Source organism: Scomber japonicus, chromosome 20 (genome assembly GCF_027409825.1).
Source record: "Scomber japonicus isolate fScoJap1 chromosome 20, fScoJap1.pri, whole genome shotgun sequence".
Lineage (NCBI taxonomy): Eukaryota > Metazoa > Chordata > Actinopteri > Scombriformes > Scombridae > Scomber > Scomber japonicus.
In genome coordinates, this window is record NC_070597.1 from 14,121,165 (window position 1) to 14,146,526 (window position 25,362).

The following is a 25,362-nucleotide window of genomic DNA, read 5'->3' on the forward strand; positions in this document are numbered from 1 at the left end:
TAATACACCTCCTCAGTATTTTAAAGCTTAGTGAACCGAAAGGAATAGGTCAGTTTTTTTGTCTTGCAAATGCAAACCTGAAAGGGTGCCGCAGCACTCAAGGAGCCAATTCACTCATCTTTCACGCATCCATTGCTGCACTGTTTATATTCCACACACACACACACACACACACACACACACACACACACACACACACACACACACACACACACACACACACACACACACACACACACACACACACACGCCCAGTGGGTATCATGGTGTCCTATCTAGGGGGGATATTTCTCTCCGTCATGTATCAGATCTTTGAAGTTCAGCCAATCTTTTGGGAAATACACTTGTTTACCATCTCACCCAGACTGATATCAATTCCATCTCTTCGTGCCTTCAGTACAGCAGAGGGAATGTGGTTAGCCTAGCTTAGCACAAAGGTTTAAAGGAATGGAAAGCTGCTAGCCTCATGCTTTTAAATGTGGGTGGAAAATATGGCACAGATTGTTTCAATTGAAGGCTTTATTGTGCCTTCAGCAGATCCTTAACTCAAAGGTTTAGAGATTGGAAATGCTTAAATAGCCTGTGCAGGTATACAGACACACACAAACCAAACATAGACTTTACCAACCTTCTTAGCAATGTTTAATAATCCCCCTCCAGACATGTTTCAGGACATATAAAAATCCTCTGATTAGAATAACAGAGTCTGACGCCAGAATCTATGTATATTCAAACATGCTTCATTTCAAATGTTGGAGACAACATATCTCAAGTTGGCATATGTGCACTGGAGGTTTCAGGTTTCCACATCACAAATTGTACACTGGCCCTCGATTAGCTCCAGACTAGTTGTGATGTCACAAATAATGCATGTAGGTGCGCCCCATTAAACTCATATTTTTCAGCAGATGAATGTGAAAACTGTTCTAGTGTCAAACTCTGCACATACATCATTCTGCACAGTGAAGCTCAAACATTCAAGTGAAGGAATAAAAAGCAGAACACATCTCTGACTTGAGGGAGCTTTAAAGGCACAACGTGTAGGATTTAGTGGCATCTGGCAGTGAGATTGCAACAAACTGAATACCCTTCCAAGCCTATAAGAGAACATACAGTGGCAGTGAATGACATGACAGGCTCTCCCAAGAGCTGGTATTTGGTTTGTCCATTCTGGGCTACTGTAGAAACATACTTGTACAACATGGTGGCCTCCGTGGAAGAGGACCATCCCCCTATTTAGATATAAATGGCTCATTCTGATTGTAACAGAAAGACAATGATTCCTAGTTTCAGGTGACAATAAACTGATTAAATCATAATTAACAATATTGGATTTCAATTTCTACCAAGACTGCATTCATAAAGAGCCTTTCTAGTTTTCCGACCACTCAAAGTGCTTTACACTGCATATCAACATTCACCCATTCACACACACACATTCATATACTGATGGCAGAGGCTACCATGCAAGGTTCCAACTTCCTCATTAGGAGATCAGATCTAATACTCACACACACACTCATGCATCGATGTCAGAGCCTTCAGGAGCAATCTGGGGTTCAGTATCTTGCCCAAGGACACTTCAAAATGTGGACTGTAGGAGCCGGGAATCGAACCACTGATCTTGACATTAGTGGACAACCCGCTCTGCCTCCTGAGCACTCACTTCTACACACTGCACATTTAATGCCAATAAGTAATGTGACTCTCCTTCTGTTTTCTTTGCTACACTCTTTCTCTCTCACCCATATTTTTTCCATCTGTCTTGTTTGTATCTTCCAGCTTGTAAGTGTAATGGCCATGCAAGTGTATGCCAGGTGTTAACTGGAAAGTGCTTCTGTACCACCAAAGGGATCAAAGGAGACCAGTGCCAGCTGTGAGTACTCCGACCACATGCTCACACACACACACAACCTTGAAAACACAAAAGATCAGTGCAGTCTTGAAGTGTTTTTAAATGTTTGCATGTTCATGTCATTTGGTCAGTTCAGTATCTCTCCACTCTTTTCAACAAAAAGTTGAGATGGGCAACAGAGAGGTCAAATGAGAGATATACTGTCAGACTTCCAACTGAAATTCACTGACTTGAGGTAATGTCAATCAAAAGTGAGTTTCTGGGCTGCCTGTCAACTGGCCAGTAATCACTTGGGATGGAGCCCTGATGGAACGCTGCAGGCTATTCAAAGGGAGACGGATACATTTGGGAAAGCGATATGTGCCATTAATAATATTTTGCATAAATTGTGAACCAAAAAAAAAAATGAGTTTGTGTTCTGTGAGTGAGTCACAAGCTTACAGAAACAAAGTCACAGTGGATAGTTGCATGAAAACTGGAGATTTTAAATAAGATGAAAGTGGTTAGAGTAGAAATCAGCCTCTTACATACACTTACTCTAACTACATGGCAGTAATTCAAATAATTGTACATTGTAATGGTTGGTACATTACATAGAAGAGGTAACTTTTACTAAACAAATCTCTGATATTGTAGGAATATTGGATTGGGATTTCTTCTCTCTAAGTGTATTAGAGTGTTGTTCTATTTAATTGTATGTCTGTCATGTTTCAGCAGATAATTTAGTTGTTATTGTCGAGCTGTCAAGGATCAGAAAGACACTGAAACCATAATACACATTAAATGGAAATGAACTAACTAATCATTACTTAATCTGACTTTCAATAACCTTTTTGTCTTAATTACATAATGGGATTCATAGACTGTGATCGCAGTTCATTGAAATCATAACTGCCAAAGTAAATTTGCAAATCAAATAAGTGATTCATGACTTTTATGACTCAGTCATAAGCATTGATTTCTGACCACTGAGAGCTGCCCTGTCTCCTCTCATGTCGAGGTTTGGATGTTGTCTTTTTTTTCCGGTGGTGTAAACAGTGAAAACCATCAACTGGTGTTGCCCAGTAACTCAACCTTCAGCATGATTTCTGCTGACAGGATGGATTCCCCTCGGGTGTAGGAGGACCATCTCCACTTAGCTGTCTACTTTTCCAGTTGTAAGCAGAATGGACACTGATGTTTTTAATACCCCTAATGCAGTAAGAGTTATGGAGGGGTCAGTGGCAAACACGAGGGCGCACAAACACCCACTCAGCACAGCACGCTGTGTGTTCTCTCTCTCTCTCTCTCTCTCTCTCTCTCTGCCTCTGTCTCTGTCTCTGTCTCTCTCTCTCTTTCTGTCTCTCTCTCTCTTTCTGTCTCTCTCTCTCTCTCTCTCTCTCTCTGTCTCTGTCTCTCTTTCTGTCTCTCTATCTCTCCCTCTTCCTCTCTCTCTCTCTCCCTTTCTCTCTGCCTCTCTCTCTTTGTCTCTAACACCACATCCTCAAAATCTCTCCACTGCTATGTGCTTAGATCAGACCTTTTGGGCCCCTTCTTGCGGTTGGCGGATGGTGGGCGTGGCGCATGTGTCTTTGGTAGTTTCCCCCGGCGCAGTTGTCATTTTCTCGCCCTGTGCCCACGTTGTCTAACTAGCAAATACACTTGCACCAGTCTGTGCGCTTATGGACGTGTTGGTCTCAAAATGAGGTGTGGTCAGGTGCATTGGTGGCGGGTTGCTATTTTGAAGCAGAGGAAAGCGATTGCGCTACTGACCAAAACAAACCAGGTCTAAAGTCATGGCGCATATTTCACTGTTATTTAAGGGGTGCATCATCAAGAGTCCAATATGCTCCTTTCTTTTCAGCAAAAGTAACTCATGTTATATTATTGAAACGCATTGCTCGGTAAATGCGCTATTATAATAGCAATCCAGCAAAGTGACAGCGCTCCTGGATATTAAAGGGAATGGGAGATGACACTCTGATTGGTTTACCGTGTGATATGCCCAAAACACGCCTATGATTAATGAGGGGACTTAAGTCCATCCCTTTTAGACCATGTGCCTGGCACAGTGACTACTTTTCCACCGTTAAAATAGCAAAAATGGATTTGGACGTGCCACAAAGGCATTTGCGCCACGCGCTTCACGCCATGTGCTATAGATCGTTAAAATAGGGCCCTATGTGTCTTCATCCAGGTTTTGCGCACACTGTTAGGAACACACTTGTTGTATTTGCATGGCATATTTTCCTCTTGTTAAGTGAAAAGTAACACATTTCAAACAATACCTAAGTAAAGGTAGTAATACATTACTCAGCATAAATAGTAAAAATGAATAAATAATAAGAATTCTGATATATTCATTAAAGATGAAACACTCAGCCAATGTCACAATGCATATAAATCTGTTGCTTGCCCTAGACTCTGACATCATCACTTATTACACATTTCCACCTTCACCATACAGAAGTATGGAAGGACATCATCATCATCAAATAAATAGCATGACAAAATATCAGTTTAAATTTAGTCAGATTTTAGTCACAGCATCCTGATTCAGACATTTGCTTCATGACTGCAAAAGCAACAAAGTAGTCATAAAGTCCTTAACAATTTCTCTTTAGACCTCAAAGATTGTTGATTGTCTTTGTGGTGCTTTAATTATAACAGAAAATCATTTGTTGTTAGAGGTTCTTTCAGGAAGAATTATAATGCAATTTACATGTATGAGTAATTTTTTATTGTCAATGAGTGACGTGCTGTAAAGGAACTTAAAGACTGTGTAAAGTGAATTCAGACATTTTCTTCTAAACACATTAAATAGGTCATAAATGTATTAATAAAAAAGGTGTAAAAAAGCATTTAGAACCATTTAGATTTGAATTGTGGAGCCTAGGCTTCACAAACTGTGTTTCAAGATTTCTGTGTTCAGGATTTAGTGGGCGGGTCTGAAAATCACAATAATGCATGTAGTTAATAAGTAATAGTAATTCATACTGTATCTAACAATCACCATGTTTGCAGTAATCCAACAACATTTCTATGTGCATTGTCCTCCTGCTGAATATAAACAGTGATGCAATTTATAGGCAAGTTGTCCAGCATATGGAAAGTAATGCCTGTTACAGTACCCGCAGTATGAACAGCTCTTTCATTGGAGTCAAAAGAACAACAACTTGGTAGTCATCATGAGCAGTGACATCGGAACAGAAAAAGAACATGCTCTACCTATGAAACTTCAAGCTTCATATCACAACCATGTCTGTGTGTACAAAAGGACAGGCAGAGAGGGGGTGGAGACAAAGAAAAGAGAAGGAAATACCCACGAAAAGGATGGAGGATAGGCGAGAGTGAGACCTCTCCAAATCCTCAATATTTTGAGGGTAAATAAACACTGACACTTAGCATCAATGAGGAAAATGTCACATTCATTTGCGCTTCCAGATGGAATACAGCACACTACAATGCAGAGCTCGACTCGGATAGCAGGTGGCTAACAGTTGAAACAAACAACTCATTTTCTACTCTACAAAACCAGAGTGCAGCATCAGAACAGGCCAGGCACCAGCAGGCCTATCATCATCAGCCATTTAGAGGGAGGATCTGCCTGCACAGCTCCACAGCCAGATTTGGGGAAGGTTCCTGTAGCCCATTACTGATTATCATCTTAAAATTTAGCCAGCAACATAAAGCACCAGAATATGTTGTTAAATCAGTCCCATCGCAGGCTGTAATTAGATTAGATCGTCGTCATGATCAACAAAGTGATAGTTATTGCCTTTAATCTCAAAATCAAGATGCATTTTCACATTCATGTTAGAGTAATCAAGTAATCACTTTTTTTTTTCCCCTTCCCAAGTGTAATCTAATTAGTGTGCATATGTACTGACTAACAGTTGGGGCGGGGTGTTTGCTGTTAACATTTTGTAATGTAATTTCTAGTATCTCATTACGTGTAATCAGTGCCTCCCCAACCTCCGTCAGCCACTCACTCACTCACTCACTCACTCACTCACTCACTCACTCACTCACTCACTCACACACTCACTCCATCCCCAGGACTAACCCTTAAACAAAGACCTCCACACAAGGGTATTCTGTCTTTCCAACAGTGTGCACAAAAGCACACACACAACGTGAGCATTCACACACACATGAACCGCAGCCACCGATGCCATTAGGACCTCGGAATAATAGCTGCAGTAATGAAGTGAAGGGTGCATCAGTGCAGAATAGAATTGTTTTTGAAAACAATTGATGAGGTCCTCGCTGCGTTACAGTGATGAGTCAAACAAGAGCGGTGAGGAAAATATTTCTTATTATAATGCTCATTTTAGATGCATACATTATTCAGGATTCTTCTTGTGCTGGAGGTAACGGGGTCACTCCGAGAGCTCCGCCCTGCGTGTGTGCGTGAAGGCATACTTTCACACAGTAGCACATGTCTTCTGTTTGTATGTGGTGTGTGCACTTTGCCTGTTAAATCAGTGTGTGCACTAGCCCAGACAAAGGTTCAAGTTGAGTGTAGATCAAATTAAGATACAGAGTGGAGGGATTGCCTGAAGTTCAGATGTGTGCACGCATGCATGCAGGTGTAGATTAAATTAACATACAGCAGAGAGGAGTTGCATTATACACTTTGCGATGAACGTTAAGATGTGTGTGTGTATGTGTGTGTGTGTGTGTGTGTGTATGTGCACGTTTTGCCATCTGCAAATGCCAGGCAGCTGAAATGCTCCAGGAGTGATGTTCCGTAAGGTTCAAAAGCCACATTTGTCCTCCATCCTTTGTACCGTGGTAAAAGAGCACTCCTACCCTGTCCTTGCCTGTTTAACAGTGAGAGCGGGTGAGCTGGCTCCTCCCCAGCTCAGTGTCCTGCCCCCATTAGATCATTCAGAGTACTGATGCTTGTCCTTCAGGATTTGTTGGTTAGATTAGGGTGTCCAAATCCTTCTTGATCAGGTCAATTCATGTTGTGAAAAGTATGTGTTTACCGTGCATGGAGAGCAGCTCAAATAAAACAGCTGTTGGTAACATGACAAGTGGCAATATATAAACAATAAAACTGCTGTCAAATATGAGGCGTATTTTCTCCACTAAACTAAATGAGAGCTTTTTTGTAAAATAGGTTAGTTTTATAAAACGTTTTTGCTTAACAGACAGAATGTCTTTCTCTCTGGTGATATTTAAGCTGACAAAACAAGTCGGATGTGTTACCTCCTCACACATCTGTTGTTTTTTGAGTGGTATCTTCAATTTGCGATAACGTCTTGTCTTGTGAATCCCCAATGCTGCAAAAAACAACCAATGTCGAATTATTTTTAGAGGCCGAGTCATCCTCCTCCACTGTAACATCACTAACAGCCACCTCCTCCTCAGTGGCATTCGCGTCTCTCAGTGGGTCTGCTCCCCTCCTCCATCAGTCCGTCTCCTCTCTGACTCCTCGTCACCGCCTTTGATATTCACATTCTAACAAGTTTAATTGGTTGTCTGTAAGATAAAAAAAGGATAATGGATATTTTATGTGTTTTAAATATGTGTTATTTTCACTTTATTTGTGCAGTTCTAGTGTGCATGTGCGCCATTATTAACCCCCTTTAATCAGGTAAAGTACAGCAGAATGATGTCAGTGAATTTCAGGGTGAATTTGAGACAGTTAAGTGCCTAAAAGACTGAGAGATGGAGCGAATAGATGCATTAAAAAGGAGACCAAGAACACAACATTCCAATGAACATTGCCATATGTTCCTCCTCATTACGGTTTTTACAAAGCCATGAGCCCGATAAAACACATTCATGCACGCACGCTCAGAACTGTTGATGGCACTCTGTGGATGTTAAATTATTTTGCTTGGCAGGACTTAATTTAAAAGTCAGACAATTTTGGCTAATGCCAGGATATTGTGCATACTGTTAAACTAAAGGGGTTTGATTAAACTGCATGACCTTACAGAGCTTAGGAAAACCAATTCACAGACTTCTGTTTAAACAAATGTACAGGAAAAAATCCAGGAAAGCCTGTTACTTTAGAGATATATGCAGGGCTTAAAGTTCTCAGGCACCAATCCTCATTTCAGGAATTGAGCAGTTTTAATTTCTTATAATTCTTAATTCAATACTTTGTACACATTTCCTCCTGGGCAACTTTTCAGGCTGATAAATCTCTTCTTGCTTTAATTCCTGTGTATAAAGCCAACTTTGCAGGTGTTGAGAACGTTGAACATCTATTGAAACGTCAAATTAGCCATTTAAAATGTCCAGACTGAAGAAATGAATGGGAAATGTGTTCCAGGTCTGCATGCAGTTTGGTTAGCTTTATATAAATGTGTATAATGCATATAAAATATCAAAATCAATACACTTTTTGCTTTCCATAATATAAACTCTTTTTTCATGCATTGTGCCACTGAATCTAGATTTTGCGTAGTTAACTGATAAGAGAGCAATGTCAGCATTTGACCTTATGGTATTCATCACCTCATTAAAGCTATCTGATGTTCTCTGAAAGCACTACATCTTTAAATGTACTGTAACTTTATCTCCACTGGTTACTGACTTGAGGCAGTCTGATTCATACAGTATGTGCAGTAATGAACCAAGGCAAGGTGGTGTTTTATATTGTCAAGAATCAGGTGGTGCTTCTGTTATACATTTGAGAAGACATGGAAACACTTGAGGCTTTAAAACAAAACAATCTTTCACCTGAGAGCAATGGATTGGAGGCAAATAGATCCTGGTAATTGTCCACCCAGAAGGTTTTTCACACCATGTTTATCCCCGAGTTAGGACCCTCATTAGTTTATAGATTAATTTACCCTGGGCTTAGTCATTTCGCACTTGAAACAAACAAAACATGAGCCACGTGTTAAGTGCAGGATACTTATGTTCTTAATGCTTTTAAGTTTTTTAAAAACATTTTGAATCTCTACTTCATTTTTAGTTTCTCATTCTTTTTGATTAGTTATGTTTAGTTTCTATTTTGTTGTAGTTTGTATTTTTTTTGTTTGTTTTAAACGTTGCATTCCACACTCACTAGCTTGTATCTCTGTAATATGATTTCTTACTCCCTGATCTGATGCTTCCCTTTAAAAAGGATTCACCTTAACTGGTGGTTATCCTTGATTTGGCTTTCACATCTCAGTTTACAATTATATGTCCCACATAATCAAATAATAAGTCATCCTACATATCGGTCCACCGTGTCAGTCTCATGTCTTCCCTCGCATTGGTTTGAAAAGTACACACGAGTATCTTTTGTGGCTGCATCAGGAGGAAAAGTGAAAATAATGATGGTTTATGGTGTAACATGGCTGTTGGTCAGGTCTGATCAGGTTTAGGCACAAAAAACACTTTGTTAGGGTTGGGGAAGAATCATGGTCGGGTAACCTTAAAATGATTCAGTCTTCGTTGTCACGGCAACAGTCAACACCATGACAATCATAGTTGGGTTTTTTTTAATTGTCCCAATTCACAGTGTGAAACGTGTTTTTCTTCTGTGTTTTACTCATTCATACCTCCCTTATTGTTATTACTATATCAATTCTACTTTATTTCTTATTCATATGGTAATTTTCTCTTGTTTTTATTTCTTTGTAAAGCACTTTGTAACTCGTTATTTAAAAAGTGCTGTATAAATAAAGTTATTGTTTACATAAATTGTGTTGTTTGCTCCAAGGATTTGAAAGGATTTAACTTTGTGCATTACTTTTAGATGCCACACTCAGTGATCAGGTGGTACATCAAGTTTGTTACTGTGTTGGTTTGATAAACAAAAGTTTAAAAAAAAATCTAATTAACTTTTGTAAACTATCCGATTATTTCCTCTTTGTCAGAAGTAAGTGACTTGATGAGGTGCCAACAGCAGGAGCTAATGCGCTGGCACTTGGCTGATAAGAGACATTCTTTCTCTCCATCTGTTAGCACTCGTCTTCATCTTGTTCTCTCTGTTTTCTTCACTGCAGATGTGACTCAGAAAACCGTTACCTTGGCAATCCACTCAGGGGAACCTGTTACTGTGAGTAATTCTCCACTGGACAGCCACTTGCTGGAGAGACAGCTCTTATGCACTCACACATACACAAACACACATCCTTGATTATTCTTGGCTATTCCGTCCCTGCTTTGCCCCCCCCCCCCTCTCTCTCTCTCTCTCTCTCTCTCTCTCTCTCTCTCTCTCTCTCTCTCTCTCTCTCTCTCTCTCTCTCTCTCTCTCTCTCTCTCTCTCCCTCTCCCTCTCCCTCTCCCTCTCCCTCTCCCTCTCTCTCTCTCTCTCTCACTCTTCCGCTCAGGGCAGATGGAGCATTTTAGCACTTTGGCACCAGGGGCTCTTATTCGGTGACAGAATGACTTGTTGTGAAAATGTCAAGTGCATCAGAAGGAGTGAGTGATTGAGCTAATGAAGGAGACGGAAGAGTAAAAATTCTCCACTTGTCTACTCATTCACTCACTCAATCACCCACCTACTCATTCATTCATTTAGAAAGTTGGCTAAATGTTAGTTTGACTGCAGTGTGAAGTAAAAGGGAAATATATCAAGGTGAGCAATGCAAAGAGCAAAATAGCAACCCTGCATTATGCAAAAAAAAAAAAAGAAAAAAAGGTTGACACCCAGTGCTGGTGAGTAGCAGCACATCTATGCCTGTATTCCTGTGTATACTGTACATGTTGGTGTTTGTGATTTGTGTATTTATTTGCATGATGTGATGTCCTTCACTGTGCCGCAGTACTTAGTGATTTGTTATCTCTCTTTCACTCTGCTACAGACAACACAGCTTTTGCCAAGGTTTTGTCCCTTTCTGAAATGCCATAGCCTGACACCAGACTCAATGAGGGGGAGACAGAAACTTAAAACCTGGAGCTTGTTTTAACCTCTGTGCACCACCGACACTTGTTCTTGAGCTCGGTTATATATTGTAAACATGACACTCCTCCTAACTATCTAAAAGGCCATTGAGCATGAATTAACATGCTGCGCTCATGGTGACATTATCCAGATAGTATACAGAGTCTGAGTTCCAGGCCACAAAATGAATTGAAGAAACTATCTGAAGTTTGTGTATATTCATAGCGCATTAATAATTGTTAAGGGATTGTGCAATTGTGTGTAGGAATGATTCTAATACGTGGCAATCCAAAATTAATACATAATTAAATACTTGATTAATCAGGAAAATTGTGGTTAAGCTTGCTGTCAGGGTCAGGTATTCCTAATCTGCATCATGAGAAAATTGTACACCTTGATTGCCGACATTGATTTGATTACAGACATTTTGATTTCACTTGTCTGCATCATTCAGGCTCTTGGGAGTTTGTTTTAGTTTAGTTTTGATCACATCATATAGGGTCTAATAAATAAATCAAATCCATAAAGGTTACAATAAAACCTTGTTAAAACTGAATTGTGCATTTAACAGTATGTAATGTTCATATTGATAAAAGACAACAAACCTCTCTTTCCCATCTTAATAGACAATCTGTTGATCGACTACCAGTTCACCTTCAGTCTCATCCAAGAAGATGATAATCACTACACTGCCATCAACTTTATGGCCTCACCTGAACAGGTAACTATTTCATGTCAGCCAAGTATCAGAATGTGAAGATTTCAGGTCCATTTCATTGACTGTTTTATTACTACAGCAAAAACTTCTTGAGCAGCTCTGACAAACACATTGTGTTTCCTTATCATTTCAAAGTTAATTACAGAAGCAGGTCATTTTAGAAAGTCTTCCTGAATCCTTGCTAACTGCTATACATTCTCAACTGTTATTATGTGTTTACTATAATGTGTTGTTTTTGTGTAGTTTTGTCAGTTTATCTTTTACTTAACTTTAATAAGTCATTGATTTTTGTGTCTTTCTGTTCTCTATCTGAAGGCCAACAAGAACTTGGACATGTCTATTAATGCATCCAACAACTTTAACCTCAATATCACCTGGTCGGTGGGCTCAACAGGTACTTTTGCTAAAATCTGCAGTTTGATTGTTGTATAGTAAACGCCCCCCTTCATTTTTGTTTTTCTGTCTGGCAAACACCTTGATGAGTGCAAAACTAAGTACACAACCCATCTGCTCATGTTATTTATGTTGATTCCAGTCACAATAGTACAAATTAAATAACCAATCCATTTGAAAGCAAGTTTCATAGTTAAGTAGATAGATTTTCCAGATTTTGCAACTGTCCACAAACCATTGGTTAATGAGTTTTCTTCCTCCTCTTCTCACTGTGTTATAAATTTGCCCATTAGTCTGTGAAAATGCATATTCCCAGTTGAAATATTGTTTTTTGCATGGATTTGTCAAAAAGGGCAAAATAATTATGCAATACAGTGTTTTCTTCCACCCCTGACAAATGACTGTGGGCATAAATGCAATTAGTGGTTCAAATCTAAATTTATCAGAACTGGTTTAACTGAGGATACCATTTCGAGAGTGATGCTGTTTTTGTTTTTTGTCACTTTTAGCACTGAAAAGGTCAGCAAAGCACTTCATTAAAATCTCAGATGTTTAGACCTGCCCTCCTACTGCAGACTGTTTCACTTTCATATAAAATCACATACGCCCAATTTATCCCAATCAAAAATGTATACAAACAAGTAAAATACAAACTCAAGCTAATAAGATGTACTATCTTTAGTTATTATAATTATAATGCCAAAAAAAGGTGCTGGCTGGAACTTAAATCATCACCTGCACATCTACATAAATTACCATTCAAATAGATTTGAATATTGCATAATCACACACATACGTCTCAGTCAAAAAACATCAATAATATTTGTTTGCCAACATATTTACTTTAGTCTTATGATACTTTAGAAATGTAGTTTTTCATATAGAAGATTTGGTTTAGCTTTTCTTTTATTGTTTTTTTAAATAAAGTAACCATTTAGTTATTTGGTACAACAGATATAACAAACAGTAACACACCATAGTTTGTTAGTGTGTACTGTGTCATCGTTGAGTGGATATTATAGGTCCCCTGAGGAAAGACACCCAAGGACACTGCAGTCGTCCAGTGCCGCTGTTTATCCCCTGCCCTCCCTTCCTCTCAAGTCATCTGCCACTTTCTCTATCCCCACAAAACAGTGACATTTTCCAACCACTAAAACACGTTAACCTCCCGCGCTCCTCTCCCGCCACCTTAACCTTTTTAGAGCACTGTCATTAATATTTGAAGTCGGGTCCCCTTTCCCCCGCAAAGATATTGTGTCTCAGAAGGAACGGGAGCCTCTTCACAATCGACAAGAGCGTGAATCGCCCATGGGTGGGTGGGGGGTGATTTCAATTAAGATAAACATGCTCACGTAGCTACACTCAAGCTGTCATTTTCAGTTCTTTTGTTTCAGAGCTGTGGGTTGGAATGTCAATGTTGGGGAGCCGCTGACATGAGGAAGAATAAGAAATGACTTGAGACATTTAGAGAGACTTTAAATTGACTTATTTTTCAAGTGTTTTCATTGGAAATAGATTTGTTCTTATTTCATGGTAGACATTAAGAATGATAAATAAAATAATACATTCTCTAAAGATGGTCACACCAGTTTTGGTTTTATAGAAATGTATGAAAATTGCATCATCATGACTTGAATTATTGTCATTGAATTTAACACAACTGTTCAGCCCAATGTGAACTAAATAGTAACGGTTGTAAAGTTTTTCCTTAAGCTTGTTTTAAATTTTCACACAGAAATGAAATAGTAATTGTGGAAAACAGAAATTTGATTTGTGGATGCACAAACAAGTACTTATGATTAATAATAGTTGGTTTGTGCATACTTTTGTTGCCCTCATGCTGACATTATCCGCCCGAAGGGCATAAAATACCACATTTTATCATTTATATATACCAGATGCATTAGTTGATAATGTGAATATGTGCTAACATGACTCAGTCATGACCTATGGACAGCAGCATTTCAGTCCCTCTTTCAAGCTGTGCTTTTCTCCCACGTCTGTCCATTTAACAATAAAATATGGCCAGCACGTATAATTACACAATAAAGCCTCACTCCGTTTTAAGCCAACCAAAAAATAAGTTTAATGCACTTAAGACATAACAATAATCGCTTATGAGAGCTTTCCTGTTGTTCTAAATGGCGTAGTACACCCATTAATGGATTCATAATCATATGTTACAGCCAGTCTAGCTCCATCTGTGTGTGTGTGTGTGTGTGTGTGTGTAGGTGAGCTCCCTGAGTGCAAAATGGCAATGTGCTGAATGTGAACTATTTGCCCCAACAGCTGGAACCATTTCTGGAGAGGAAGTGCCCATTGTGTCCAAAACTAACATCAAGGAATACAGAGACAGCTTCTCCTGTGAGAAGTTCAGCTTTAGAAGCAACCCCAATATCACCTTCTATGTCTACGTTAGTAACTTCTCATGGCCCATCAAGATCCAGGTAAGGACTGTTCATGTGACCTTGGATTGAATCACTGTAGTTCCTTACCAAAAAGAAAGAAAACAAGTTATCCGATAATTGCTAGGGGTGTGGTCAACACGGACAAATAAGAGCTGGGCCTAAGATGGATCATCTCCTGATGTGTGTTATATAATGTAAATAGTACTTACCTGGATGTAACTCCAGTTCTATGAGCACACAGAATTGGAGAGATACAGGGGAGAAATAAGGGAATAACAGCACACATTTTATCAATAATGACAGCGGTGACACTACATGAACATGAATAACCAAGGGTAACTTGGCTAAGCCGGGGGGAGTACATCTATAAGCATGCTACACCTAAGATGTGCACCGTCAAAATGCTCCGGCTGGAACTCCAGCACTAGAATGACTATGTATGTATGTCCTAGTAAGTACTGGTCATGTAGTAACAAGTTTAAGAGAGCACATAGAAGTGGTTTAGAAAACAAAGAGGATTCATACTAAACTATGTGCAAATGTACTTATCATATGGAAGGAATTAGAATTAAAGGCCTCTCTCTAATATAAGCCTTCTTCCTATAAAGGCCTGGTTCCCTCTGCAGTTGATGTAATAAATGGCCCCGGCCAATATTAGAAGAAATACAGTTTGTTGTACTTATTTTCAAATTGCTCACTAGATGTACAGTATGTATGTAATCATCTAAAAGCAACCCATTTACAAACAGTTGGTCCCAGTCCTACATACATAAAGAGAGCAGGAGCAGCCATCTTTGCAGACGCAGAGCTCCACTGTTGCTCATGGTGATTTCAAGTGCACTTAATTCTAATTAAAGATTTAATGAGCAATGGTTAACGTGCATAGGTGCCCAGCTGTTTTTTAGCATGCAAAAGCAAAGAACCGTTTAACCTTTTCTATCCCTCCATCTGACTGGAGGAGACTGATGCTTTAATGTTGTGGACAAGACCATGAAATATGCCATTTGCTAATAGTTATTTTGAGTTTCCTGGAAAACAGCAATTAAGCTATTGTCAAAATAAGCATGTTTAAGCCTTACAGGCAATGAAATTAAAATGGACTTAAGGCCACGTTGCACTAATGTGACTGCTAGAAAATAAGAGATTGAAAGTGATGTACAGTGAGTTTATGAAAACATTTAAAAACACTAAGCCATCATCTGTTTGAGCTGACAAGCAAATATGATCTTTACAAGACAAGTTGATTATAGACTACTTCTGATTACAACTAAGTTAATTTGCCTTTTATATAAGCTCTATATCTATATCTATAAAGTTAAGAAAAGAATTTTGTGTCAGTTTGTTTGTGGCCCAATTTAATGTCAGGATGAATGCACTATGGCAACAGTGGTTGAAATGATGGTGTAACATACTGATGTCTGTTGCAGTGGTCAACGGTTCATTATGCTTATAGAAATGCATAAATTACATATCGATTACAGCTGAAACAATTACTCAATTAATTGACTAGTTGATTGGCAGAAATTTGATCTGAAACAAATTTGATCATTACTTGAGTTTAAGTCATTTCAGCAAATATGCAAAACGGTCCAGTAGTTTCAGTTTCTCAAATGTGAGTATTTGCTAGTTTTCTTCGTTTTCTTTGTAAACTGAGTATGTTTTTAGAGCAAATAATGAATAATTTAGTTTAGAGAGTAAGAGTCAGATGAATGAGAAATGAAAAGTATCATTAGTTGCAGCCCTAATCCTTATATTATCATCTTTAAATTCAGATTGTAATTGGTCCTGGTTAATAGGTATAGATATTGTTAAGTTATCCATGGTATTTTATCATTTATAAATGAATAAAAGTCCCCTGGTGTTCTAAAGCAAACACTTTCACGAGGAATGTGATAGATACAATTATCAATCCTAATGACAACACACAATATCCTTTTTGCAAATTAGCCCACTTCCAAAGTATTGATTTGTCCTGGCCCTCTCTCTTATATAGTAGATGAGTGGAACACGGTGGGGTAATAACATCTCGGGGGTCATCCCATCCGTGGAGGTGGCCCAGTAATAGTTTTCTATTAGATTTCCTGGCCAACAGTCACTTATTTATTATGGACCAGCTTGAGCTGTTAAAGCAAACAGCTTCTGTAACTGGATAAGGTCTCTCTTTCCTTGCTTGCCTTTATGATGCAGGGGTAAGATAAAGCAGAATCCACTTATGAGCCTTTGTATCTAATCCATAAAATAAACATTTGAAAATGGATAAAGATGAGCACATTGTGACACCTTATTTTGAGCTTGTGTTGCAGTATAATTATCTAGGAGACTGTTCAATTCATTAAAAGTCCACCTGTGATACAATAGACAGGGTGTTCCTAAATGATTCCACTGATTGGTTGGGATTGATGAATTGAAATGAAATTAACCCTCAACCTATTAGTTTGACCCCTTTATTATGTGAAAAAGCAGGAGTACTACTGTCCTACTGATTAAAAAGGCAGAACAACATCTCTATATTGTGTGCTTTTGAGTCATGTTAGCCATGTCACTGAGCATCTCATTGCAGATCAGCAGTTCTCATTTTCTACTTAAAAAGATTGAAAAAGTCAAAAGTGGCCGAGGTTTGTGAGAGTGTTGAAGTTGTCACTAAATCTAGTGAAGACTTTGCCTGGCCGTTAGGGATGGGGAATGGGGAATAGCCTAATCTGTAATAGCCTGAATCTTGACTGATAGACTTCTTACTGAACTATTCAAAGTACCCTTTGAATCTGTGCCTCATCAACATTCAAAGCAATAAACATAATGCAAATCATAAACCTCTAAAAGCACAATTTGTGCCCCATTGCCTAACCCTCCGTGCTATCATCCAGGGGGCTCAATCCTGCCACAGATGACATTGTGTCTGTGTATCTAAATGCTTTCAGGGCACAATGTCTTCAAAGCATCTCCAGTAGATAATGATGTGGCCTCAGATAAATTTTAGCTGCCAGCAGTGTGTGTAATCCCTCTTTTAATGAAGGTAAAACATATTTCTGACCCATTATTCATTGGCCATGTTGCCTTTTAGTCATATACAGTACCAGTCAAAAGTTTGGACACACTTTCCTATTCATTCGTATTAGAAAGCAACTGGTCATGTATGTGTTTATATATAAATCATCAATATTAAGTATGTATGAAATTCAGCTCAATAGCAGACAGGCTCGGGTGTTGTCCATTTGTCCCTTAGCTTGAATGAAGACTGACATTTTGAATTGAAGCACAATGAAAGTGTACAGTTTTATCCACACTTAAAAAATACATGTTTATTGTTTTTAACTAGAGCAGCAGGAATGCTACTATTACAATTGAAAAATAAACCAAATCATTTTTTGGGTTTATAGGGGAATGTAGAATGCAGTAAGATTCACTTTTATTCAAATATTTATTGAAAACAATTTTAAAAAATCGGTCTACCCAGTTTGTGTCTTGTTTCACTGCATTCAAATAGATTTTTTTTCTTACAGGCAGGAGCTCTTACAGCCTGAGAGAGAGTCTTGTCAGTGACCTTTTAGCAGGTCCTTTCTGCTCTTAATGCAGACTTGACATATCAACACCATATCATGTTGACCCCTTAGCAAAATCTCAGATCAACTGGGAAAGATCAGCCAGAATACACTAACAGTTCTTGAAGGCCAGAGGGTTTTGACCCTTGAAATGAATTCATTGTTAAGTTTACGGACACGTTTTGAAAAGACAGAATTAGATTTGAACAACAGATTTTATTTTTTGAAAGTGTGTGTGTTTTTGTATTGTATAGTTACATTGACTGTGGTTGTCCTAAGTCATTTTTTGGGTCTTTCTTTTTCTCAAACAGATTGCCTTCTCCCAACACAACAGTATCATGGACCTTGTCCAGTTCTTCGTGACATTTTTCAGGTAGGTACAATATTTGAATAAACACTCATGTCATTTGTTTCAGCAGTTCTAAGTGATCAGCAGTTAAGGAGAATTATCCAGAATTCGACCCACCACCTCTTCACGTTCTACCTCCAGGGCTTATTGACTTACTTAAGCCTGTTGGTCCAGTTATATTAACTGAGTACATGTGCAGTAAATGCTTCTTGAGTCTTCAAGGCCGCAATTTCCTTGTTCAAGTGGCAAATGGACTGACTGTAACCATTTAAATAGGTGTAATTGCTCTGCAAGTGTCATCTAAAGAGAAGGCGTAGGCGATCGAGATATGAGGGCTCTCAGTGATTTTTCAGAGAGCTGTGATGGAAATCTTTCCTCGATTAAATGTTTGAAATTAATCAATTGAGTTGTCTCAAAAGCACAGCAAAGTCTGCACAAGTTAAAAGCCTCTGAGTATAATAACATTTTTCTTCTCGCCTGTAAGTTGGTTTTAATAATTAAGTTAGTGTCTATGACAGTTATTTTTATACATATTGTAATAGCCACTGTCATAAGCCTCCGTGCAGTTTCTGTATATGTGTGTGTTGGTTAAAGGTATGCTGCATGGAGTAGCTAACAGAGTAACACAGTATCTGTGTAGCTGTCAGGGTGAGAATAGAAGACCGCCATTGCCTAAGGCACCTGCCCATCACTGGCCAGTCCACAATAACTTTCCCCAAAAACTGTCACATAGTCAGTTATCGTCTACCTCCATCCGATTGAATTACAGTTGAACAGCTAAATTCAGGGATTGTTGGAAGGAAAGGAGAGAGAGAGGGAAGGCTTGTTTTATCTAAAATGCATCTGACAGCTGCTAGCATCATGTGAAACCATTCTGAATATGGTCACAAAACAGACCCAAAGAAAACACAGGACAAAACAAACTACAGTCTTGATCTTCTCAAAATAAGAAGCGAGTGAGTGCTTTCTAGAGGAAAGTCATATTGAGATGGATTTCTAATGACCTACAGTACAACCTTTACATCTGAACAGCATATTCATTTAAATGCTTTTCATTCTGTACATCCATCTAAACAAACACCTCTAACTTTTGCATTCATAGTTAATTATTAAATGTATGAAATGTTATGAGTAAATATTTTGTAATTAGCAATACACTCCTTTTCCTTGGAAATTGTTGAATATTGAATAGAGTTTGAAAAACATAACTTTATTTGCTTTATGTAATAATAATTTTTCAAATTTAAAAACTAGATGAATGCTTCGTACTTTTGATTTCTGACAAAATTCAGTTGCATTGCTCTCCCTAACAAATTAATTTTCCTATTTGCTCGCCTAATTTTGCACATAAAATTTCCACAGTAAGATTTAGTTTTTTAAGCCTGCGTGTCTTTACATCACAACGCAGGTTATACTAATTCTTTCGAGTCTTTGTTTGCATTCTTCCAGTCGTCCAGTTCTCACTGACCCATAAAATCAGCAAAAAGGCTGTGATGCAGTCTCACACAGTTGTGCGTGTGTGGGAGATTTGAAGGGGTGAACCTGCAGGAAACATAATCAGCCTGATGATAAAATGTCAAATCGCCCCACAGGGTTTCACAAGCCCTCTTTTTTATGAGAGATAGAGAGTGAAGAAATTACTACTGTTGTTTTCTCTCTGTTTATTCATATATTGTTCAGCTTTTTCACTACAAACCTTTCAGACAATTCCCTTTTTTCTCCCTCATCTTAGTGACTTCATAGACAATATTTACCACCACAGTGCTTCCTAAGTTGAAATCTAGTTAGAGTTTGATTGTTTTATGCATTTTGATTAGATGCTGAAGAAACCTCTAATAGGATGCTGCGCTATACTTGCAGTGGAACCCTGAGGTCTGATTTATACTAATTAACAAAATCAGCCCCATCCCAGTCACATATATATCTTTGTGTTGTATATGCGTGTGTGTATGAGTGTGTGTGTGTGTATGCATGCAGAATATTACACATTAGTCTCAGTATGTGTTTATACTATATATGAGCATGCAATAGACTTCTTAATAAACATGCATCTATGTAAAACCAAGTAAATTCATAAAATGACTATTTTAAAGATGCTATTTACAAAGCTACTCCAGACATCTCTTAACGCCTTATGGACTTGAGCATTCAGAAAAGCCTTTAGAAAGTGGTTATTGATCTTATTGATTGTTTTCCCCCGTGGAAACAGTAGCCCTGAGGTTACAAAAAATGAGCATGTAAGTAAAAGAAAGCAAAGCCGAGTTCAATATATGATCAAGAGTTGAAAAAAAGGCTAAAGTATTTATGTAAGATGTTGCGTTTCATTATCTGATTACAACGGAACTCCGTCTGTCCGTCACTTTTCTCCACAACCATTTATCCGATTGACTTCACACTTGGCGGGTATATTGCTGAGGACCCAAGGAGGTGCAGTGTCGCAAGTTGTTTGGATGAATAATTTAAATATTAAAGATATAATTGAATAACAGAAACTCCTGCTTCCATTACATCTCTGACTGCTTCTGCTAACACATGTAGACTGAGCTACTTCTGTCATACATGTGAGGCATTGATAGAGTTTCAAACAAGGATTTGTAACATTAAAATCTTTTCATGATTGAATTAACATAGTTTATTTAGTCTATCCAATTTATAAAGTATAAGAAATGTAGTTAAATCCAAGAATTGATTTTCTTGATGACCACTCATCCAATTGGTGTATTGCTAAAGACTCTGAAGAAATACAGTGTTGAGTTTGACGTTGTTTGGAGGAGCGGTTTGTGAGAAACACCACAGACCAAGCAAACAAGTACTTTTTGACGGGTACTCCACGAGTCACCATCTAAAGGAAGATAATATTTCGGCTGTATACAATAAAAACACGTGGTGATAATAATGAAAAATAGCATGAAGACAAAATTCAGTTGTGAGGCAGGAAATGTATTATAATGTTGGGCATCTTCCGGTTATGTTTTTAATTAATGTGCACTGCTTGGGTGAGTGAAATCTAAAAACCTACTTGTACTGTTACTAGAGCTACAAATCAACCAAGCCCATAGCTACTCCATGACTACTTGTACAAACATTTATTTTGTTGTTTGGTATTGGCAGTGAGAACATGAATGATTGCAGTACTCCTTTTTTTATTAACAACAGAAGCTGAAGGAACAGAAAAGGGGTTTAAGCTTCTCTAGTGTGTAAAATACAGATGATTAAAGCCAAACATCTGTCTGAGGATTTTTGTCACTTGTGCCACATGAAAAAAATCTCATTCAAGCCTCTCTCCCTCGCCATCCACCATTATCTTCAAAGATGTCTACGATGGCACCAGTACTTCTAAAAGAATTTAAGGGTTCCCAGCTTGCATACCTCTTAGAATAAATTCCACGTGCGATAACAAGATGTTTGAAGTACAGAGTTTTCCATCACTCATCGTTTAAATCCCACTTGTCGTCATTTTTTTCCTCTTTGCTTCCACTGTACTTTAAGAGTGTTCCTCACAGGCAGGCAATATCACCTTCTTCAGAGATCTCAGCCAATGGATTTAGCAGGTGTGCCAAGCAATTTGAAAGCATACTCAAGTTTAAATATCAAACATTGCTGTGATGGCTGCTGGGTAGATGCGTTTCAGCTGAGCTCCTGCCGCTGCACCAACAATGGAAGACAAAGGGACGAATCTAGAACAACCAGTCAAAAAATCCCAAACACTAGATATAAGCTTGCTGATGATATAGAAAAAAAGATGAGGCAATGTACACATCACCAACTTTCAGGAAGGAATAGATGAACCCTTCCTATTCTTTGAAACTTGGCTCCCAAGGTTCCTTGGTCTGGAGACAGAGAAAGGCCACACAAAGATCAGCAGAGCCCAAAGAAGCCTGACACCAAGGGAGCAGGGAAATTGTCCATCTTAATTAAACTCCATAACCCAAGAGACAAACTCAAAATAATGGCCACAGTTAGATGAAGTCTTCAGTATGAGGGACAATCTTTGTTCATACAGCAAGATCTCTCTGCAGCTGTGATGAAGAACACAGTCGTTTCAACACAATGTGCCGACAACTCATCAGCACAAACATCTGATTCCAGATCAGGTACCTGGCTACTCTATGGGTGTTTCACCACAGATGGACAGGACCAATGTGGAGCACAGGTTCCACATTCATAATAATGACAATAATAATATTTTATAGATATCTAATTTATATATGAATATTAAGTCGGAAAAAACTTCATCTCACTATTGCTAAAACTCCATCTGATATAAATGGAAGATATATTTTAATAGCTGGTTTCTTTTTGGGGGACTACGTGTTAGGATCTGTTTATGCTCCAAATGTATTTGATACAGCATTTTACTCTAGGCTCTTGGCAGTTGTCTCGTCCATACCCACTAATTATATAATCTTGGGGGGTGACTTTAACTGCGGCCTGGAAATGGTAATGGGTTACAGTCCTCCCAAACAATTGGCACCACCAAAAATATAAAAAGCAACAAATGAATTATGTTGTCAACTAGGATTGATGGCTGCATAGTGGAAAATAAACTTCAAAGAAAGGGATTGTACATTATTTTCATCCATGTAAAAGCTATTCAAAAATTGATTTCTTATTTTTTTCAAGACCTACCTTAGATCATTTCTACATAAACATGATGAATTCATTTATCCTTTCTGATCACTCTTTTGGTAGTCTAGAATAAAAGAGCCACAGAGCGAGCTTGATAAAGATGAACATGGAGCTATACCAAGGGTTCTCTACTCAGTGCAAATGCTTGTATGTACAATGGTGGTGAAATATAAGGATATATGGATAAAAGCACTTTATGAATGCAGCCATTTAATGTTTTTTTTTTAACCTAAGGATATGGGAAAATTATTACCCTTTTGAAATGCTTGCACTGGAAATAAATGAACACTTAGCCTATTAGATATACAGTTGGCATTAACCTCTAATTTCCCATATATTTCATCATAACCACAATGCATGCAGCGCAATTTAACTTAACATAAACAGTTAAACCATCCATATAGGCACTCTTTTATACTAAATGGTGTTCACAGAGAGATGGAGAACCCGCCTTCTATGAGACCTTATTTGTTAAGAATTCAGTATCCCACATTTTGTTCAGACAAGCCAATAGAAAGTGCAGAATGTCTCTTTAGCACATAATAATCTTTACATCCTCATCTGTCACTGGTATAATGAAGTGGAAGCTCTCAATCAGTCATATTTTTCTTTCCCTGTATCACTTGGACCTTGCCGAATTTCCCTTGACTAATGGTTTTACCGTTGGGTTATTAATTGAAGTAATCAGCCAAAATATTCAGTCTACTGAGAAATGAATCTGCTCCTCAAATCACATCCCAGGTTTTGTCTTTTTAAGTTAGAAGGAAACTGAATATTCAGGTTGACCCTGTTTCATCCACTGAAAGTTATTTTAATACAAAGGGCAAAGAAATAGTCACTTAACCCCACGTATGTCCCCAGCATCACACCTTTATGTCTTCTTGCTAATATTGATTGTAATTTTGTTGGTGTTCCTTTTGACTAAATTAATTAGTTTTGGGGTAGCATATGTTGTGAGTAGATAAAGTGATTCTTGCAATATGGTAACATAAAGGGCTGGTAGAATTTGATTTTTGTTCTCAGTTCTCAATACCTGCACTGGCCATAAATAGTTAAAATACCCAGGGGTGGTCTGCTCCCTATGTGCAAAGAACATGGGCAGTTTTCCAGTGACAGCTGTTATAGGGAAAGTCTTCTTGTCATCATTATGTTTGACAGTGTTTCTTCTCTGTCATCCCAGTTGCTTTCTGTCGCTACTCCTGGTGGCAGCAGTGGTGTGGAAGATCAAACAGACCTGTTGGGCTTCACGGCGGAGAGAAGTAAGTCAATAAAATACATTCTGTTTACATGAGATATGCCTGACATGTTATTTTCTTCAACATGCCCCAAGTCTGAAACACAGTTGAAAGCGACAGCAAACTGCACTTAACAGATAAACAAAGACCTTTTTTATAGTCTGCATCCAGAAATAATTAGAGGAAGAGAAACAAATCTTAATAAATTAATTTAAACTACTTGTTCAAATTAATGAGAGACACAGTTACTCAAAGAAGGACAGGGATGTTTTTGTGGTTTTAGTCCTTCGCTTTAACTTTAAAACCATCATCAGGAACATATAGAGTTGCTGGGGAAACAACAGCTAATACATCCCAGATGTGCTCAGTTTCTTCAATTAGGCTGATCATTTCATATGCCTGAGATGGAATATCAGCACATATCTAAACACCAACTTTAGCTCTTCAGGAGCTTTTAGACCACTATTAAAAGAAGGTTTGTATCTGCTCTTTGCAAAGGTTTCCTCAAAAAGTAAAATGTTCCAATATTTGATAAATTACTAGGAAAATGTGAATATGTTTTTTTTAAAAATCATTTTAAAGTGGATCAGTGGAAAGGGGGGGGGGGTGCATAAAGCCAGTAGAGATGCTATGAATGCCTTTAGGAGAAGAGGATGGAAGAAAAATAATGAATATTCAGTGTTGGTGGGAAAGATTGGGATTGAGAAAAGATGGGGATGAAAAGGGGTAAAAGATGAAATGATTGGCAGTAGAAATTAAAGAAGAGGGCCAGAAAGATGCTCTGCAGGAAATTGAGGAAGAGAGCAAATGTATGCAAATTCAATCGCTGCCCTTAACTCAAACTGCTAGGGGTGGTTACTGGTGTCTCTAAGAGCAACCATCATTTCCATCTCCTCAGAGTGAATCTTATATTATTGTAGATGCAATATGATACTCAATAGCAGGAAGTTTTATTTGATACTCTTCCAGCATTATGACCCACAATTCACGAATAAAGCTTCCACTATTTATGTCCCCTTTGGGGATGACAATGATAATCATAGGATCTGGATTTTATATCCTCTAATTGATATATGAAAATAAACATGAATGATAGCTACCGTGACTCAGAATCATGCCTATCCAAAGAATTAAAGTCAATGAAAATTAATGCAAGCAGATGGGCCCTCATCATTGAAATTCTACTCACTTTTTTTGGTCTGCTGTTGGCATTCATAACATCTATTTGTGATTGCCCTTCAGCTGCCAGATGATAATAAATAAATCGTTAAATAAAAACCTTCAGCTCTTAATTTCCAGTGATTGAAAGGTTTTGTCACTGTGAGACAAACTTATGAGAGGGACTGAAATGTTTAGTTGCAGATGACAAATCCGTTTATATACAGCACCAGTCAAACATTTGGACACACCCTCTC

The 25,362-nt window shown here is 38.2% G+C and overlaps 1 protein-coding gene across 1 annotated transcript in view; it reads left to right on the forward strand.

Annotated features, from left to right (window-relative positions):
• Window positions 1-25,362, forward strand: part of atrnl1b (attractin-like 1b) — a 71,459-nt gene that overhangs the window by 28,336 nt on the left and 17,761 nt on the right. Inside the window, exons 20-26 of the mRNA XM_053340720.1 lie at window positions 1,783-1,876; window positions 9,796-9,848; window positions 11,303-11,397; window positions 11,710-11,788; window positions 14,077-14,234; window positions 18,046-18,107; window positions 23,893-23,971. Of these exons, the coding sequence (XP_053196695.1) occupies window positions 1,783-1,876; window positions 9,796-9,848; window positions 11,303-11,397; window positions 11,710-11,788; window positions 14,077-14,234; window positions 18,046-18,107; window positions 23,893-23,971 (620 nt within the window). The remainder of the gene's footprint in view (window positions 1-1,782; window positions 1,877-9,795; window positions 9,849-11,302; window positions 11,398-11,709; window positions 11,789-14,076; window positions 14,235-18,045; window positions 18,108-23,892; window positions 23,972-25,362) is intronic.